Here is a 21,122-nt window from a genome sequence, read left to right on the forward strand (position 1 = left end):
TCGCAAGTCCAGTACGGTGTACCACAGGGCTCAGTCTTAGGGCCTCTGCTCTTCGCATTATACATGCTACCTCTAGGAGATATAATAAAGCGACACGGAGTTAGCTTTCACTGTTATGCTGATGATACTCAACTTTATATTTCCTCGAAGCCTCATGAAACACAGCAGTTCCATCGAATAATGGAATGCATAGTCGATATAAAAAACTGGATGAGTAACAACTTTTTATTACTGAACTCGGACAAAACGGAAGTGTTACTTATTGGACCGAAAACTGCTATAAGTAACAACCAAGAATACTGTTTAACTATTGACGGATGTTCCATAAAACCCTCGTCGTCAGCAAAGAATCTTGGCGTTCTATTCGATAGTAATCTGTCATTTGAGAGCCACGTCGCCAACACCTGTAAAATTGCGTTTTTCCATTTTAAGAATATATCTAAACTACGTCATATGCTGTCAATCTCAGATGCAGAGAAGTTAATTCATGCATTCATGACATCAAGACTAGATTACTGTAATGCACTGTTAGGTGGTTGCCCTGCAGGCTTATTACAAAAACTCCAATTGGTCCAAAACGCGGCAGCTCGAGTTCTTACACGTACAAAAAAGTATGAACATATTAGCCCGGTTCTGTCAACCTTGCACTGGTTACCTATAAAGCATCGCGTTAACTTTAAAATCTTGCTTATTACCTATAAAGCCTTACATGGTTTAGCTCCTCAGTACTTGAATGAACTCCTTTTGTATTACAGTCCTTCACGTGCATTACGCTCTCAGGCGTCCTGTCAGTTGGTAATACCTAGAATTTCAAAATCAAGTGCAGGTGGTAGATCCTTTTCCTATCTAGCGCCTAAACTTTGGAATAGTCTTCCCTGCACTGTCCGGGAGGCAGACACACTCTGTCAGTTTAAATCTAGACTAAAGACGCATCTTTTTAATCTTGCATACACTACTCTTCCATAATATAAATCTTCAGAGGGTTTAGGCTGCATTAGTTAGATCAACCGGAACCAAAAACACAACTGATGTACTTGTTGCATCAAAGAGTACAGAACAGTACTCTACTCTCAGCCAGTCTTGTCTCATTGTTCCAAGGTTACCACAGCGAGCAGGATGCAGTTCATGGCCTGACCTGATGGTAGAGCGGAGAATGGGAAGTGGGGACCTGACAAGAGCTGAGATGATAGAGCTGGATAAAGAAGGACGCGGTCTCTTGACATGTCTTCACCACAAAATTTCAAATGCTATTAGATTATTAATGATAATCTTAAACTATAATTTATTTTATTATTAAGTTTATTTATTTTATTTAGCCTTGTTGTGCAAGTTCTCTGGAGCTTGTGCAGAGGCAGCAGCTTTTGCCAGAGGGGAACTGGAATCCCCTGGTTGGGCCTGGGTTCTCCTGAGGTTTTTTTTCTCGATTAGAGTTTTGGGTTCCTCGCCACCGTTTGCATACTGTTTTTGCACTATCTGCCTGACCGGGGGGGCTGCTTTAGAATTTAAAGTTTTACTTAATTAATATTGCATATAGGAATTTATTAGTCTGTTATATTTGACCTGTGCTTCTCTCTCCTTTATCCTAAATTCCTAAATGTGTGCTCTCACTGAGCGTGTGTGTGTGTGCGTACTTGTCTGTGTACGTACGTGTGTGTGTGTGTGTGTGTGTGTGTCGTGCGCTCCGTGTGTGTGTGTGTCTCTGTGTCTGTGTGTGTTGGTGCGTGTGCGTGTTGTGTGTGTGGAGTGTTTTGTGTGTGGGTGTGTCTGTCTTCTGTGTTTTCAACCTTTTCTTGTTTTTGCAGGTACAACTTTGATTGTTTTGCTTGTAGTCAATGTGTCTCATGTACAGCTGCTTTGTAACAATGAAAATTGTAAAAGCGCTATATAAATAAAGTTGAGTTGAGTTGAGTAGTAACACCACCATAGCACCCTCTGACTCGCACACTTGAATTGCTCAAAAGGTAACAACGAGGGAGAACTTTGTCATTTATCTCGCCGTCAATCTGTAATAAATCATCAATAAGTGCATCTAATCTGAATGACACAAGTCATTTGATGCATGGTTATCGACTTCATTGGCTAAATGCTGTAACTCTCTAGCTAATTGTGCGCCCGCCATAGTTACTTAACGTTATACACGAAGCAAACGATCAGTGAGTGACGTGACGTTAGTCCAAAACAAGTCAAGAGTAATCGATCAAACGCTTCAATCTACGCTGAACCAATAGTAGGCAAGACCAACCCATCTAATTATCATACAAGACACAGAAAAGTAAGAATAAATACAAGAATAAATAAATAAAAGTGGAAATAAATACATGCGATAATAAATAAATATAAAAATAAATAAACGTATAAATAAATAAATGTAAAAATAAAAGGAAATGATCAATAAAATAATCTAAAAATAAATAATAATAAAAAATAATTAAAAAATGGAAACAAAAAATAATAAATCAATTTAAAAAATGAAAAGAAAAGTTAAAGCTAAGATCAATAATAGCTAAAACGAATTATTTTGTTTTATCAAACCATTCATTCCTTTATTTATTTTCATATTATTACATTTATTCGTTTATATATTTATTTATTTATACATTTATTTATTTATAATTTTTGCAGGTTTAGTCCTCCATACACTATAGCCAACTGAATTAACCAGTCGTACTAAATGACTAAAATGAGCAAAGCTCATTCACATCTCGCATTCTCTGTGATTCACTTTAAATGATTCAATGATCTCTTATATTCGCTAGTGACTGAAAAGTTCAATAGCTTAAATGAATCGTTCAAATGAGTCATTCGTGTGCGAGTCGTTCTGAATGCAATGTGCATTCATACTGGCGAACTCGCTGTGTACAGTATACGCTGATTCAACTATCCAACTGCACAGCTAAAGACATTACAATGATGTACGTCATGTTAATTTAAGACATTTCAAGAAATTAAACGTACTTTGATGCAAAACAAACAGCTGCGAAACACAGCTAGCTCTTGTTCGGCAACTCTTTTTAGCGCCTCAGTGTACTGATAACAAAACAGCGCCTCCACTGTGGCGTAATGCCGCAACTGCAGTTACAAATGACAGTCTGTTAAATGCACGCAGCATTTCTTGTGAGACATAGTTTTGGCGAGAGTCTGAGGCAGCACCACATTTGACGGAGGCGGCTGCCTCCAAATTCTCTATGCAGGAAAAAGTCTTAGTACCCTACACCCCAGTACGAAACCTGCGTTCTACCGCAGCTGGTATTTTAACTGTTCCTGCAACTCAATTAAGTACTATGGGTGACAGGGTTTTTCCTCACTGGCCCCCAAATTATGGAATTCCCTGCCCTCTGAGATTAGAAATGCAGAATCTCGAAATATTTTTAAAACTTCTCTTAAAACTTACTTTTTTAGGGTTGCTTTTATGTGACAAATGTATGTTGTCTTTATTTATATTTGTTTTGTATTATTATATGTATATTATGCGTTTAGTATTATTTCTTGTTTTTATTTCTGTTGGTTTCCATCTTGTTGTTATTTTGTTTGAATTCTATTATATTTAGAATTTCTACTACCTATATTCTATTCTTCATTATTTATGTAAAGTGCTTTGATAAGGCACTATATACAATAAAGTTATTATTATTATTATTATTAACACTACACATACTCCCGGTAACACATACAAGCCCATTATCAACACTACACATACTCCTGTTAACATACAAATAGTGGTTGCATGAAACCAGTTTCAATTTTTAACTAGGTAAGTTTGTTTATTTTGAGCAAACTCTGCGTTTTCGGGCTTAAGAAGGTGGGTTGGTTAACTTGGTTTTGAGTGCGTTTCATTGCTAAGGTAACAAAGTGATAGTTAGGGTTGTTCCGATAGACGATACTATCGTGTATCGACGATCCTCAGACCTATCGGCGATAGCTGATTCCCTAGACGATAGTTGGCTGTTTGCCAATATACACTCACCTAAAGGATTATTAGGAACACCATACTAATACGGTGTTTGACCCCCTTTCGCCTTCAGAACTGCCTTAATTCTACGTGGCATTGATTCAACAAGGTGCTGAAAGCATTCTTTAGAAATGTTGGCCCATATTGATAGGATAGCATCTTGCAGTTGATGGAGATTTGTGGGATGCACATCCAGGGCACGAAGCTCCCGTTCCACCACATCCCAAAGATGTTCTATCGGGTTGAGATCTGGTGACTGTGGGGGCCATTCTAGTACAGTGAACTCATTGTCATGTTCAAGAAACCAATTTGAAATGATTCGAGCTTTGTGACATGGTGCATTATCCTGCTGGAAGTAGCCATTAGAGGATGGGTACATGGTGGTCATAAAGGGATGGACATGGTCAGAAACAATGCTCAGGTAGGCCGTGGCATTTAAACGATGCCCAATTGGCACTAAGGGGCCTAAAGTGTGCCAAGAAAACATCCCCCACACCATTACACCACCACCACCAGCCTGCACAGTGGTAACAAGGCATGATGGATCCATGTTCTCATTCTGTTTACGCCAAATTCTGACTCTACCATTTGAATGTCTCAACAGAAATCGAGACTCATCAGACCAGGCAACATTTTTCCAGTCTTCAACTGTCCAATTTTGGTGAGCTCGTGCAAATTGTAGCCTCTTTTTCCTATTTGTAGTGGAGATGAGTGGTACCCGGTGGGGTCTTCTGCTGTTGTAGCCCATCTGCCTCAAGGTTGTGCGTGTTGTGGCTTCACAAATGCTTTGCTGCATACCTCGGTTGTAACGAGTGGTTATTTCAGTCAAAGTTGCTCTTCTATCAGCTTGAATCAGTCGGCCCATTCTCCTCTGACCTCTAGCATCAACAAGGCATTTTCGCCCACAGGACTGCCGCATACTGGATGTTTTTCCCTTTTCACACCATTCTTTGTAAACCCTAGAAATGGTTGTGCGTGAAAATCCCAGTAACTGAGCAGATTGTGAAATACTCAGACCGGCCCGTCTGGCACCAACAACCATGCCACGCTCAAAATTGCTTAAATCACCTTTCTTTCCCATTCTGACATTCAGTTTGGAGTTCAGGAGATTGTCTTGACCAGGACCACACCCCTAAATGCATTGAAGCAACTGCCATGTGATTGGTTGATTAGATAATTGCATTAATGAGAAATTGAACAGGTGTTCCTAATAATCCTTTAGGTGAGTGTATCTTGCAAATCAATATTACAAACGCGCATTGCGCATTTCTTCATGCAAGAGAGCTTGCAATGCACGCGGCTTAGGCTTTTACTCGCACCAGAGAGAGTTTATAATGTGCGGGCTTTGAGTTTTCAGTGCACGAGAGAGAGCTTGTGATGCGCGCGGCTCGGGCTTTTCCTCGCGCCAGAGAGAGTTTATAATGTGCGGGCTTTGAGTTTTCAGTGCGCGATAAACTTGTGACGCGCGCGGCTCGGGGTTTTCCTCGCAGGAATTGCTATGAGCGTGAGGGTTTAAAACCACTGCACGAGTTGTTCCCGTTTGGCAATCAAGTAATAACAGCGCACGCGGGCATCAATGACGCATTTGGATGAATGATATTGACTCATAGCAATATTTTACTTTCTCTTGTTTAAAAGGTTGCGGTGGTAAGTAACAATGTTGCCAACTGCACTGAACTTAAACTCTGATTGAGCAGAGATCACATGAGCATTTAATAGACACATAAGCTTCTGTTTTTGTCCACAAATCCAGCTTGTCATAGATAAATGCGTAATTGTCCCGCCCCTCGATACTATCGTGTATCGGCGATCCACAGGCTGGCGATAGAACGATCTGATTATATTGAATATCGCCCAACACTAGTGATAGTTCACCCAAAAATAAAAATTATGTCATCATTTACTTACCCTCTTGTCCTTTCAAAATTGTATGACTTTCTTTCTTCAGCAGAACACAAAAGATATTTTGAAAATTGCTGTTAACTGGACCCATTCACTTGCATTGGTTTTGTGTCCATGCAATAGAAGTGAATGGGGTCCAGTGCTGTTCAGTTACCAAATTTCTTTAAAATATCTTCTTTTGTGTTCTGCGGAAGAAAGTCATACAGGTTTGAAATGACAAAAGAGTGTGTACAGGGTATGTAACTTTTTATCCAAAAACCACTAGGCCAGTGTTATATATTTTGTTTAGTTGAGTACTTACAATATATCAAATGTTTCCAACTATTTGTAAATCGTGAGAAAATTGCCATCTTAACCAGTGACACGGACTCGTTATCAACTATCTTTTTTTGCGCAGTCGTTATGGACCACAATATTCTTTACTGTTTGCAGCTGGTTCTGTCTACAAAGACATACAGGTAAACCAAATGACCTATGAAGAGTTTGGGACAAGAAGATATAATCGAGAGAGATCAAACTAGGATCAATATCGGAGTGGCATTTCCTAAATGGAGAGACCTGCACAACAAATTTTAACTAAACAGCAGGGTTTTTCCTGCATAGAGAAACTGGAGGCCAAAATTATGACAAGTGTCTTTACAAAAAACACTGCGTGCATTAAACAGACTGTCATTTGTAACTGCAGTTGTGGCATTATGCCACAATGGAGGCACTGTTTTGTTATCAGCATAGGCGCTGAAGAGTTCAGTACAAGAGCTACAGTCCTGCTCACCATTATTGGCACCCTTGGTAAATATGAGCAAAGAAGGCTGTAAAAATAAATCTACATTGTTTCTCCTTTTGATCTTTTATTTAAAAAATCTAAAATATTCCAACATTTCATTAAAGTAAAACAATTTGAATTGGATAGGATTTTTCCTTTATGTCAGCTGCATGTGCTGATCACTTGTCAGGGAAGAACAGGCAACATGTTTTTGAGCACATTCACACCCAGCTGTAATTCAGGTAAAAATATTCTCTGAATGTGCCACGTGAAACATTGATTCTGACTTCCGACCTTACTTTTGATTCAAGTGTGAGAGAGACAGTTCAGAACCCGACGTGTTCGACTTCATTACGCGCTGCGCAGAACGATCGGAAAATGACATCAATGTTCCGTGAGAGAGTTTTAAAAGCATATGGAGCGCTGTAGTGCTTTTATGGGGTTCGGTCTGTGCAACACCGAATGAAGTCGAACACACAGTTTGGAGACAGAGGGAGTGCACAAGCTCTCTGCTCGCTCTTTCCTGCAATTACCTCAAGCGCGTCATTCACCACTCATAAATCACATTAAATGTTCAAATAAATCTTTGGCAGGGCAAAAAAAAATTTACGCACTCGCACCGATGTGACCCTGTGAAATTTTACCTCGCACGTTGTAAAAAAACGATCGTATTTGTGAGCATTTTGGTCGCAGTCTAGAGCCATGCGATGACAGCGTTTGGTTAAAAAAAATAATTACAAACAAATTTGAAAGTGAGGGGTACACGAACAGGATTTTGAAAAGTGAGGGGGACAGGGAGGCAGTGGAAATTACGCCCCTGGATCGTACCTTGATAAATGCGGAGGCTGAAATCGGTCGTAATTTACATATCACGCTCCTATAAATTCAGGTTGTAAACGCCTCGCCCCTAGATTTTGCGACATGGAGAAACGTAATCCGGCCAAAAACAGGAACTTTTCCGATTTAGAAATTAAAGTTTAACCTTGAAAAGCGGATTAAAATGGAAGTAAAAAACAGTTTGGAAAGACATCGCTATGGTGAACAGCGTTGGTGTAGTGAACCGAACTCCAGCTGAGGTTTGCATTTTTTTATTGGATATTTATGTTTTGTAAATATGAGCGCAAATATTTTATTTTATTATTAGTGTTTCAATATTATTTTTACACTGAAAGTATTGTTGTTGCTTTAAATTAGTTTGGTTGTATAATGCATTAAATAAAAAATAAAATTAATCTGACTTCAGTCTTGAAAAACTTTATTTAAGTTACATTAATGTGTTAATGTAAAAACGAATGTAGATATAATTTACTGATAATTTTAGGTCGCAATTATAGAATAATGTTTATATGTAAATGTTTTATACAGTTTTCTTCATTTAGGTGAAGAAAAAATGGTCTGTGGCAGAGGAGACAGATGCATGTTTCTAAGTAGGATAAATGTTTAAAATCTAATGCTGCTAATCTTGCATTTCAGGCTGCTTAAATCAAGCACACACAGTTTTATGTTTGCTTCATTTATTTTTTCTCTTTCAGGTCTGTCAGAGGCAGGATCAGCAGTCTTCAGCCCCCACAAACCGGCCTGGAACCTGCCACACAAAGCCAGGCAACCTCGAGCTGTGACCCAGTGCTTGTCTTCCACCCCATCTACGCCTATTGGGCTCTACGGACTCGTAGACTTGGCGAGCACGCGCAATTTAAGTCCACGTCGAAACCGCAAGTCCACATGCAAGTCTACATCCGCCCCTCCTTTTTAGAGGAACAGTCCGTCCCTCTACGTTTGTAAAATGCATTGACTTTCCTTTTACAACTGCAACACCACCACTATTAAACAGCTTACACGTGAATAGACTTTAACACAAACATACATTTGAACAAGTTTACCTGTATAACTGACTGCTTCTCTCCACAAACTTTACATTCCCATTTCTTGCTCTTTTTGACCTGGGAAAAACACACTATCACTAAAAAGGATTTAGCATGCAAACATGTATCGAATCAAAGTTGATTAAAACGAGTAAATTATATTACCTGCTGTACTTGAAAGATTTGACACGAAAAACATCTGAGTACGTGAAATTCTTGAGCCATTACTGGGGAATGTTTACAGTCATTAACAGCCAGTAAACAAACAAGTGATTTCATACATCCGCAGCAGTTCCCGCCGCCAATCTTCTTCTCTTCTTGTATTTTCCCAGGTTTTGTGTCACGTCGCCTCCTGGTGGTGTAATGGAGAATGACACCACTGACGCGTCATCCTGCAGGAGGGGCCAAGTACACCTGTCTGCAGACTTGCAGGAGAAATGTTTCATAACACATATGATAATTTCCCGGTTAAACCATGGTTAATATTGTAGCAAAAACATGGTAACCATTGTTGACACCTAACCTTTTTTTCTAAAAAACAAAATAGACTAGTATATAAAACATGGTTAATTTTCATAAAGACAGCACAACTTACAAGTCATTAGGACCTGACCATTTTGGACAGTGTTTTCTTTATCAAGATTATTTCCCCAGCAATGTTCAAACCATGCTCTTTTTGTGACCTAACATACACACATACAACATCAGCTGTTTTATATTTGGTCTTTATTGATAGTGTTTGTGGTAAATACCTCTGCAAGGCCTCACATGTAGCATTTTGATTCAGCTCAAAAAGTTAAAACATAGTTGCATCATAATAACACACGAGCAAACATAAAAGCACCGTGATTTAAGATTATTCCCTTTGAATACGCTGTAAATAAAGACATTTTTATCTAGCAAGCTGATATGCCATCTGAACAACTCTTGATTGTAAGATTTATTTTAGCAGTTTCGTTTAAAACAGTTCACCAAGATTATGGTATGGAAGACAAGGTATGTACATGTTACTTTATAGCATTATATTATTATTTAATAATTGTAATAAACAGTTTGTGTTTGTTACGGTGTAACATAATTATCATAAAAGTACACATTTATGACCCATTCGTGCTCAAGACTTAATTAAAATTCTAAAATTAAAATACTTTTATCTCACTGTCACATGAGTGACTAAATATGGATTCATAGCAAAACTCAACAACATCCCTTTGATTTTGGAACATTAAGGGCCAGCTTTTTGTACAGTGGAAATCGATTCAAAATAAAAAAAATGCTGGAATGATACATTTTAAAATGCTTGTGTCCCCTAACAGCAAAGTAATGCCATCCTTTCTGAAGTCAGTTGAGAGAGGAGGTGCAGATTATTAATGAGAAGGCAAATGGGCTGAGTTTATAGCCTGAACCACTGTAGAATTTATTCTGAAACTCCACCCTGTGAAACAGAGAGAGGGAGAGAGCTCTATAAAAGCAAACCTCAGGAATGACAAAGTCAGCTAACTGCAATGTGAAAGATTGAGAAAATGCCAAGACACATGAAAAAACAGGCTTATTACATTCAATTTTCTTAAAACGTTTCAAATACCCGTGAAATACATGTACATACATTTTGTCAAATAAACTAGAAATTTGTCAAAGCTTGAGAAGTCTGATAAACGTAATATCACAGCTCTTCTTAAAAAAGAATCCCTTATGCTGTGTTCACACCAAATGCGAGCAATCACGTTCCTCGCTCTTTATTACTCGCGGGAAAAGTTTATTTGCATTGACTTTGTATGTAATTTACTCACGCAAAAATCGCGTTTGGTGTGAACACCCTATTATGTTTATAGAACAAAAAATTGTGTTGGTTTGTCTATTACCAGTGAAGTCGCAGAGCATGCAGGAAAGCAGACAGGCCTTCCATGACGAGCAGAATTGATACGGTCAGCACAGCGAATGCAGCGAATATACCAACCATAATAACTGAGCCCACATAACTGAACTGCTTGAATGAGATCCTCATTACCATCAACCACAACACCTCAGACAACTCTGAAATACACACACGACATGTGATGAACACCCTTTGAAATGATAAAATCAGCGAAAAGTGCATGCATACACTTACGCGCATGAGCCAGACTCAGAGCCCAGAGCCGCAGGTACGAGGCAGTGTTGGAGATGCACCCCAGACAGTACTCTATAGTGTGAATGGCCTGGTGCATGAACACATTTGATGCATCAAACTCCTTGAAGAGAGCAGGATAAGACACACACACACACACACACACACAAAAAGAGAAGGAACATGAGAAACTCATCATTCATTTATAATTACGGCCCATGCATCATAGGTGCAAAGCCCTATTATTTTTATCAGGATTATGATTAGGGCACAAACACCTACTGTATATACACTTATGTCTTGTTTAGTACATGTGCGTACATTAGGGTGACCACCAGTGGCGGACTGGGAGTAAAAAGTGGCCCTGGACTTCTTCAGCAGGAGAGGCCCACAAAACCCAGCTCGCAACATAACATAACACAACAACGCACTGATGCACAAACCATTCTATAGCACTATAATTCATAAATGTAAATGTTTTTTAAGACCTTTCATGCCACTTTGCAAAGTCAATAAAACATTAAACAGTAAAGGCCAGCACAGTCTAAGCAACAAACAGAAATCAAAATGACATAAAAGCCTGCCTAATCATGTAAATTTAATATAAAGTATTTATTGTAATATAAGGCAATCTATTTAAACTGTGACTAAACTTTGCTTACAAATATTGTTTTACATCAGCTATGAAGTCCAAAATCAACATTTATACAAGTTTATATAAAAAAAAGTTTATAAAAAGTTAGTGTTTAGGATTTATAAATTAAGAAGAGAAGAGGAGAGAAAACATTCACTCTTTGGGCTTAATGAGTAAGTAGCTTACTTATAAGCTTAATAAAAAGAGCTTAATAAGCTTTTTAAAACTATACATTGAATACAAATTTGACAGGAAAATTAAAAGTCATTTCATTACCTGTGATTATAGTTCTGCAGTCTATTGAATTATTCCATGCTAATAAAATGGACTACTGTATATATACACAGTCATATCTTATGCCTGATATGCTATAATCTTACCTGTTTCAGTGTGTTTTTAGACATGTTAACTCGAACGTCTTAAATTATGTGACAAACCATTTTTCATTTTTCGAAGTTTTCAACAGCAAATCTCACAAACATTTTTATTGTAAAACCGTTGGCCTTATGTTTGCCTTCCTACATCTCAAACGGTCATAATTCAAACTGAATACCCGCATTGGAGTTCGCGCATGTTAAGCACCCGCCTACCGACAGTAAATTCTGCCTCCTTCAATTTGATTGGCTGAAAGTTCTGTCTTCTTTGGCTGTATTTTGCGTGCTCTCTGTAATTTGATTGACTGGAATTCTGTGAACCCGGTCTTTATTTAATTTGATTGGTCAATCTTTAGACCAGTGTTAATTTTGACAGCAAATTTTGATTTAGTTTTAGTCATAGTCTTTTGACGAAAATGCAATTTAGTCTTAGTCACATTTTAGTCAACCCCATCATTTTAGTTTTAGTCTAGTTTTAGTCGACGAAATATGAAAAACATTTTAGTCGAATAAATATACATTATATTTAGTCTACTAAAATCTAAATGGTTTAAATCATTTACTTTATTAAATGTTCCATACAAAGATTCAGCTGTTTTGACATAATTTACTTCACCTTAGAATGAAATTAAACCAGGTCATTACCTTTATTTTTCAGAAAAGTTCAGTAACTAGATTTGCATTGTTGGAACACAGAATATTAGACCATGAACGACATGTTCCAGTTCATTCAATCCCATTTGACTCAAATTACTCGTTAAGTAGGGCGTGTTCATTCAGTTCATTCAACCAATGAAACGCTCTGACAGGGCTCACACTCAAAGGCTATTGGCTCATGGCATGTCTCTTCGAAGAAAGAGCTGCACTGTCTTTGATTGAGACAGCAATGAATGAGAAATAGCTTTCAAAAAGACATATTATATAAATTGCATTACATTTCTTTAGTCATGCAAACATGTTACATATTTGGTTGGAATGTACAGTTTGACTCACTTCATCACTTCTATAATCAGTAGAGGACAGCGCTGGTTTTCTTTTGGCTGACTTTATGTTGCATTTCACGTTATGCAGCAGCTCGTGTTAAGTTAACATAGGCATATAAAAACCTTTGAGCTTGCCTTCGTAATGTGTTTCGGGGTGACTCGCCTGCAGTCGCGCTTCAAGTTTGCGGCGTTTTACTGGCGATCGTGAAGGAAAATAAGACGCTTTGTTAACCGCGTGGAGACACAGAATACATGTGCGTGCTTCCGCTTCTCCCAGAGACTTCTCTCTGCCGTTTATATGAGATAAGCAGCACGTGCGCGCAAACTGATGTCCGCCAGGTGGGACAAGAATATTTTCGTCTCGTTTTTATTAGTTGACGAAAATGTCAGTATTTTTATTACAGTTTTCGTTATAATGCATTCATTTTTATTTAGTTATCGTCTCGTTTTCGTCAGTGAAAACATGTCGTTAACGAATACTTTTCGTCATAGTTTTCGTTAACGAAATTAACACTGCTTTAGACATTGATGAGCACTTGTTACCGCTGCTGCATTAAACCACTGGGACACAGAAATTACAACAGCCAGGGAGGGGGAGGGCAGGACATTCGCAAGCACAAACACACGCTCTTTTGTGCACGATCGACGCACTTATTCATCTAAATAGAAAAGAGATGTAATATTATGGCTTCTGACTTTTTGTACTGAGTTACCACCACCCAACAAACCAAATCTGGGACAGGTAATCCATTTGTGTGGGACACCATTAAAAGGTAGCACAAAACTGTGATATAATAACGTAATGAAAACATTTTTATATATTTTTTTGGCTTATAAAAATAATTTGTTATTTAGTCCATTGCAACTACAAAATAATTAAGGCATAGATAAAATGTTATTGAGCAAAGACACTGGCAGGGCACGCCACGTTAAGCATTTATTAATTTTTTCTTTCCCTCACTTTCCTACTGTCTATAGTTTTGTTTTGCTACGAACATGTGTTTCCAGTACATTCAGACTGTCCACCATAGACACACTTACAAACGTACACAGCGGAGACCTCAGCACCATCTTCAGTCACTCCACAGTCCCTAGCCCTAGCCCTCCGCACTAGCCCTCCACAGTCTGCTTGTCTGGCTGTAGGGCTCTGGAACTGCCAGTCATCTGTCAAAAAGGCAGACTTCATCCCGGCCTTCGCCAGTCAGTCTAATCTCAATATTCTGGCACTGACTGAAACATGAATATGTAAAGAGAACACTGCTACTCCATCGGCCCTCTCCAACAACTTGAACCTTACCCACACCCCTCATCTTTTTGGGCGAGGAGGGGGAACAGGTTTGCTTGTTTCCAACACCTGGAAATTCACTCCTCTGTCTTTTCCTTGCAGCAACTCCTCATTCGAATACCATGCAATCACCACCACTTATCCATCAAAAATACATTGTGTTGTCATCTATCGCCCTCCAGGTCAACTGGGAAACTTCTTAGAAGAGCTTGACACAGTGCTGTCCTCTATCCCTGAAGACGGCACTCCACTGGTAATGCTAGGCAACTTCAACATCCACATAGACAAACTACAAGCAGCCGACTTCTTAGCTCTCCTCTCCTCGTTTGACCTTCACAGTGCCAACACCCCTCCCACCCACAGAGGAGGACAATAGCTAGATCTTGTTCTGACTCGTAACTGCACCACTAATAATATTCTAGTTATTCCCCTGCATGTCTCTGACCATTTCTTTATAAAGTTTACTGTAACACTCCCTGTAATCTCACCTCCCCCCAACCCTGTTTCTTTCCATCGTAATCTTCGTTCCCTCTCCCCCATTTGCTTTTCGTCCATGGTGTCTTCCTCCCTACCCACCACAACCCTTTACTCATCTCTAAACATTGAGGAAGCTACTGATAAGCTCTGTACAACCTTAACATCCTGTCTTGACAGTGTCTTCCCTCTTACCTCTAGGCCTGCACGTGCTTCACCCTCTTGCCCCTGGATTTCTGAGACTCTTTGTGACCATCAGACCAAGCTAAGGGCTGCGGAGAGGAAGTGACGTAAGTCTAGAGACCCTGCTGATCTCTCAAAGTATCAACATCTTAACTCCTGCAGCCAAAACCAATTACTTTCAAAACAAAATCAAACTGCATCTAACCCGCGTCAACTTTTCTTAAAGAGTAAGTAGCATGAGATCATGAAAATTACATTTCATGCAGTGTGTTATGTTGCCGTGTTTGAAAGTAAGCTGTCTGCCAAGTTGTAAGTCCGAAGGTGAATAAATAACAAAGTTATTGGCTTATAAAAATGGGAGTCGACTCTGAATCATGCAAACAAGACATGAGCTAGTCCGAGTCTCTAACCGCCGCGTATCTACGTCACTACACATAGTCCCCGCCTACGTTTTGCTGGGACTGCCGCGGAAACTTCACTACTAGTCTCCTCCCCCAAAACACTGTTGCTCGTTCGTGATGCGTGTGTATCATGTCTAGAACCTGTGTTCTACGTTGTGAAACTAAGTCCGTCTTATTTCAACTACCAAAGGAAGAACTTCTGAGGGAACAATGGTTACAATTCATTTTTCAAATGATACCAAAGGAGTATAACCCCAGGGTTTTACTGTGCGCACGTCATTTCACCGAAGATTGCTTCAATAATCATGGCGCGTTCACTGCAGGATATGTGAAACGACTATCCTTGAAAGAGGGGGCAATACCACCTTATTTGGACCTGTTAGCTCCACCGAATCACAACCTGTAAGTGTGAAAAATATTTGTGTACCTTATGTCTGTGTTTAGCTAATGCATATAATGCTATCATTAGCATGTACCATTATTTCTGGGGTATTACAGTTTGTTTATCTTGCTATTAACTCGGCTAATTTAATTGTTCAATCTATTAACTCTCAATGTATTTATTTCAAAAACTGAGTCGAGTACTATCTGTATTGTAATAACATCTGAAGATACGAACACCGTACACTGTATGCCATGTCAAATAGTCCAAGTATAATACTGTTACAAGAGAATTGTAAATGTCCTTTTTCTTACTGGCATCTGCAGAAGGATCAATTAATTTTCCAAATACTTTCAACGTTTATGAACTTAATAGAATGTTCTATGAAATAATTTTTATGACATCTAACCACCTGTAAACCGTAATCCAGTAATGATGGTAGGCGTTCCATTTGCGACACAATGAACGCGTTTGACCAATCACAACAGACTACACCATCTGACCAATCACATGACACTAGGCTAGCGGACAGGAGGGGACTAGACGGATGAATCGCGGAACGAATCATTTGAGAGTCAGACAAGAAGTATGGTAAGAATTACTGCCTATTATTACGACATAATAGTGTTTTTACCTTGTATGTACATAAACTTTTTGTTGGACACTCCATAAACCAAAGTAGGACCTTAAAAATCATATGCTACTTACTCTTTAACCTTCTCCTCTCTTCTCTGTCCCCCTCCACCTCCTGCCAATACCTCTGCTGATGACTTTGCCAACTTCTTCACTGATAAAGTGGAGACCGCCAGCAGGCAATTATCTGCTCAACGCATCCCTGATCTATCTCTTACCTCTTGCTATCCTCAACTCCCTTCTTTCTCTCTCCTCTCAGAGACTGATGTCTCCAAAATTCAATTTTCCACCCGGCCTACTACCTGTCCCCTCGACCCGATCCCTTCCCACCTCCTACAGGCTATCTCTCCGTCACTACTGCCTCAACTCGCACACATTATAAACACCTCCATCACCACTGGTACTGTTCCCACCTCATTTAAACAAGCCTGGTTAAAAAACTGGTAACACCTTTACTCAAGAAACCAACACTCGACCCTTCAGGGGTCAGCAACTACAGACAAATCTCACTCCTGCCTTTCAAAGACCCTCGAAAGGGTAGTATTTAACAAACTCTATGCCTATCTCTCACAGCACAACCTTCTGGACAGTCAACAATCCGGCTTCAAGAAAGGACATTCTACGGAGACCGCTCTCCTGTCTGTTGTCGAAAACCTACGGCAGGCAAGGGCTAAATCCTTGTCATCTGTCCTTATTCTGCTTGATCTCTCTGCTGCATTTGATCCTCAACTATAACACCCACCAATTCCGCGAGGAACCAGGGGGTGATGTTCGATGACCAGCTGAAATTCACCTCCCACATCGCAGCAACCTCTGGAACTTGCAGGTATGTGCTCTACAACATCAGGAAAATCAGGCTGTTCCTGTCGGAGCACACATCTCAGCTGCTAGTCCAAGCTCTGGTCATATCAAGATTTTCTACTGGCCGGCCTTCCAACCAATGCAGTCAAGCCGTTGCAAATGATCCAGAATGCAGCTGCATGTCTAGTTTTCAATCAGCCTAAAAGAACCCATGTAACACCCCTCCTGATTTCACTTCACTGGCTGCCAGTTGCCGCCAGCATCAAGTTTAAATCTCTGACACTGGCCTTCAGAACAATAACGGCAAATCCGCCCATTTACCTTAAAGGAGAGGTTGTTCGAATGTTTTTACTAGATCTGAAATAAGTCTCTGGTGTCCTTAGAGTGTGTATGTGAAGTTTTAGCTCAAAATACCCAGCGGATCATTTATTATAGAATGTTGAAGTTGCCCGTTTTTGAGTGTGTGTAAAAACTAGGGCTGTCAATGTTAACGCGTTAACGCATGCGATTAATTTTTTCAAATTAACGCGTCAGAAAATATTTATCGCAATTAACGCAACATCCGTTTGTTTTGACATCCTTTGTCTAGCGTTACATTATGTAATCACGCTCTTATTCGTGTACAGGCTTTTAAACCACTTAAGCGTGATTTTAAACAGTTGCTTTGATGCGTTCAATGAAGATAGACAGCTTCTAAATTGTGGGACGCAGCAAAACGCAACGCAAGGTCTGAGACAGCTCTTAAAGGGGCCACGTTCTTAAACGTGCTGCTGTGACTCCTGTCACTAATGTTAATCAAAGAACAAAATAAAAGAAGAAATCAATGTGATTTTGTAACTTTAATGAGAATTCTTCTGCATTTAATTTATAACTTAGCATTAAAGACTGTAAAGTGTCCTTCAATTTCTGTATATTTCCTACATGAGCTCTCAATTATACTGTTGAATGGCTATAATTCATGTTAAAATAATCAATTTAATAGAGACATCAGTTACAATACTAATATCAAAATGTTAGCTTTCATAAAATGATGCTGTTAAAGAAATATGTTGTTTCTACATCAATTTGAAGATTAAATGTGAAATTATTAAAATGTAAAAGTATATATTAAAATATAATTGTTATGTGCGATTAATCGTGATTAATCACAGAAAAAATGTGTGATTAATCCGATTAATTTTTTTAATCGATTGACAGCACTAGTAAAAACGCACCGATTTTGCTTGTATCTCTTTAAATGTTAATGAGCTTTTCGTCCCAGCCCCCTCTCCAGAGGAGGGCGGAGTTTCAGGAACTCGTTCTTATGCGTAAAGTTACCGGCCAAAACAAAACATCAAAATGTCAGTAATTGTTAGTGGTGTTCAGCCCTATATGTAAGAACCAGAGTCTAACACTGAAGGAGAGACACAAGAAGTGACAACCTTAAGAATTGAACAGGACGTTTCCAAATGGTTAGTTGTAATTTTGCAGTTATTGTGAAATTAACGTTCTTCAAGTGATCGATAAACATTAGCATGGTCCGTCATGATAATGTATAAATAGCTGTGCAGGTGCTCATGTGGGAATTGCAGTAAAATGACTACAGAGCCAGTGAATAAATGCTGCATGGAGGTCGAGCAGGTATAGTTTAGCGTTACTACAGTTATACTACGCTTTCAACGTTGTTCTGTCATGTACTGTCACACTTACTTTACGTATTGTTTACGATAAGCCCGACAGCATGTGAGGGCAGCATCAATAAATACAGTTAGACGCTGTACTTCTATTGTTAGCAACATTACCAATATAACACGATAACAAGCACATTAAGAGTGGCAATTTTGAAAGACTAATCAGCAACAATATGAGGTGTGATACTTTATGTTACTGCTTCTGCTGGATATGAGGACTGGGCACGAAGTGTTGGTATTGCTCCCGGTTTCAGTAGCAACCTCGTTGAAAGTCTAGCGTTGTACTGGCCCTCATTCGTGAAGCAGTCCGGCGTGAAATGATTGGCGGAAACGTGAAATACTTTACTGATTCTCAGCGGGACATTGCCTTCATAAATGAAATTTAACCATGCTGTTCTCTATAACTCAGCTTGCGGGAGTCTATGGAGACAGTTATGCTGGTCGGTACATCCTAATACAGAACAACTGTAGTGCCTCCGTGGCGCAGAAATTGTGTAGCTCCAGTGACGATCTAACGATGGCGACTGTTGTACTTCCCACATGGGGCTGAGTCTAAGCAAATATGGCAGATCGTCACCACTGCTGGGCGGGCTTTGCCGTTGAGTGACGACATTAACGGCAGAATTCAAATCTTTGCTTTTACCAACAGGGTTTTTGAATTACGCAAATTATTAAAAAAGGAGTGAGCACATTTTTAACTTTTTAGACTGCTTGTTTACAGACACTGTGGACACGTATTAATGTTTTAACACATTATATACGTGAATTTTGCAAAATATGTGCCCTTTAACTCAGTGCTCCAGGTCTGAAAAAAAATTCTTGTTGTTTGTTCTCTCCTTTGCTTACTCCAGCTTTAATCCTCCTAGTAGCATGGCCTTGTAAACTAATGGTACTGTTTAGCGTGTTGACAAAACTCCTACTTGTAAGTCGCTTTGGATCAAAGCGTCTGCCAAATGAGTAACTGTAATGTAAAGGTTATATAATATAAAACTATTTTAATGGCGCTTTCGATATTAAAGTTCACGGTCTCTTTAAATTTTGAGTGCAGATCAGAAGCAGAGTTATCATGTTGTACATCTTAAAAAGTGAAAACTACAGGAATCAAGAACGAACAAATGAAAAAGAGTTTCTCTTTTAAAACATATTTTTAGGCTTAACACAAAGCCACACAGTTTACGATGATTTAGTGACTTTTTATCGGCAAGTTGACATGGGAGGATCTACTGACAGACGTCACAGCCTCGATGACTGAATCACTGTCGTCTTCTCATACATTGGATAAAAGTCAGTTTTGTAATTTCCCTTCATTAGTCAAAAGTCAAAAATAGTTGTGTTTGTATGAGCTCGTTGTACAGTGGTGTACACCAGGTTGCTGCTTTTGACACGTCGCTGTTAAATAGTTAAATAAACACTGGCGCAAACAAGCGTCTCCTGTGTGTATCAGGTTAAAGAACGTGTTTCTTAATGTGACAACTAAAAACCAACAGACTGATGAAAATGCCTGACATTTTCTCAATATGCGACGTGCGGGACAAGGGGTGAAAATGCTGTGCGGTACAACGCAAAGCGGGGCGGGTGGTCAACCTAGCATACATGTATGTGAGCTTGATGCAGAGATTTTTTGCATTACAGGGAGCGCTACAGAGCCTGCACCTTGCTGCTTGAGCTCTAATAAATCCTTAAACAACTCTATGAAGTAAACAACTGTTTCATACAGATTCAAATGTAGGAGCACAACTGTAAAAAGAAATTACAAAGAATGATTAATAATGTCTAGAAATATATTTTCGGGGCTGGAATGTTTTAGTCCAGATTAAGAAATAAAATATTTGACCTGGAAACATTCTGGCATTCTGTTTTTTTCCTTTTATTAAAAAGGAGTGAGCCTTAAGGACGTCAATAAACTGATATGCTATTAAGCGCTGACAAAATTCACATTTAGGAGATATAAATGTTAAAAACTGACAGTCTGGCACGTGCGCTCAAACAAATCTAGAAATTACATTACATCACGCTACACTTCAGCCTCTCGTCAAAGTTATTGTCCAATCAAATCTGCTTTAGAATCCAAAGAGTCCCACCCCCTTCACTAGCAGAGTTTTGAATGGACGAGAACTTTGACGAGAGGCTGAAGTGTAGCATGATGTCATGGAATTTCTAGATTTTGTAAACGCACGAGCCAGACAGTTTTGAACGTTTATATCTTCTAAATGAGAATTTTGTCAGCGCGTATGAGCATATCCGTTTATTGCCGACCTTAAGGAAAACTTATTTTTAATAAAAGGAAAAACGTTCACATTGATTTCACTGGGGCTTTAAGGGACGCGAAGCCTGTCACGGAGCCAGCCACCGTGAAATACAGGTGCTGGTCATATAATTAGAATATCATCAAAAAGTTGATTTATTTCACTAATTCCATTCAAAAAGGTGAAACTTGTATATTATATTCATTCATTACACACAGACTGATATATTTCAAATGTTTATTTCTTTTAATTTGATGATTATAACTGACAACTAATGAAAATCCCAAATTCAGTATCTCAGAAAATTGTCCATGGTCCTTAAACCAGGTACTGGTAGCTTTGGCACTGTGTGCAGGTGCCAAGTCCTGTTGGAAAATGAAATCTGCATCCCCATAAAGTTGGTCAGCAGCAGGAAGCATGAAGTGCTCTAAAACTTCCTGGTATACGGCTGCGTTGACCTTGGACCTCAGAAA

General features: G+C 39.1%; 2 protein-coding genes across 6 annotated transcripts in view; both read right to left on the reverse strand.

Annotated features, from left to right (window-relative positions):
* Positions 1-9,062, reverse strand: part of mrnip (MRN complex interacting protein) — a 34,901-nt gene extending 25,839 nt beyond the window's left edge. The window contains exons 1-2 of one of the 3 annotated variants that reach the window (XM_057349958.1): positions 8,642-9,062; positions 8,495-8,554 (exon numbers count right to left, since the gene is read on the reverse strand). In XM_057349958.1, the coding sequence (XP_057205941.1) occupies positions 8,495-8,554; positions 8,642-8,755 (174 nt within the window). In that variant the 5' untranslated portion in view covers positions 8,756-9,062. Of the gene's footprint in view, positions 1-8,494; positions 8,575-8,641 lie in introns of all 3 variants that reach the window. The other 2 variants (XM_057349960.1, XM_057349959.1) reach the window with 2 other exon arrangements.
* A 121-nt stretch (positions 9,063-9,183) lies between these two features.
* tcirg1b (T cell immune regulator 1, ATPase H+ transporting V0 subunit a3b) overlaps positions 9,184-21,122 on the reverse strand; it is a 46,441-nt gene continuing 34,502 nt past the window's right edge. For all 3 annotated transcript variants that reach the window (XM_057349955.1, XM_057349953.1, XM_057349954.1), the window contains 3 exons: positions 10,587-10,707; positions 10,339-10,510; positions 9,184-9,911 (listed from right to left, as the gene is read on the reverse strand). In XM_057349955.1, coding sequence (XP_057205938.1) covers positions 9,818-9,911; positions 10,339-10,510; positions 10,587-10,707 — 387 coding nt within the window. In that variant the 3' untranslated portion in view covers positions 9,184-9,817. The remainder of the gene's footprint in view (positions 9,912-10,338; positions 10,511-10,586; positions 10,708-21,122) is intronic.

The sequence above is a fragment of the Triplophysa rosa genome, linkage group LG13 (assembly GCF_024868665.1).
Source record: "Triplophysa rosa linkage group LG13, Trosa_1v2, whole genome shotgun sequence".
NCBI classification, from domain to species: domain Eukaryota; kingdom Metazoa; phylum Chordata; class Actinopteri; order Cypriniformes; family Nemacheilidae; genus Triplophysa; species Triplophysa rosa.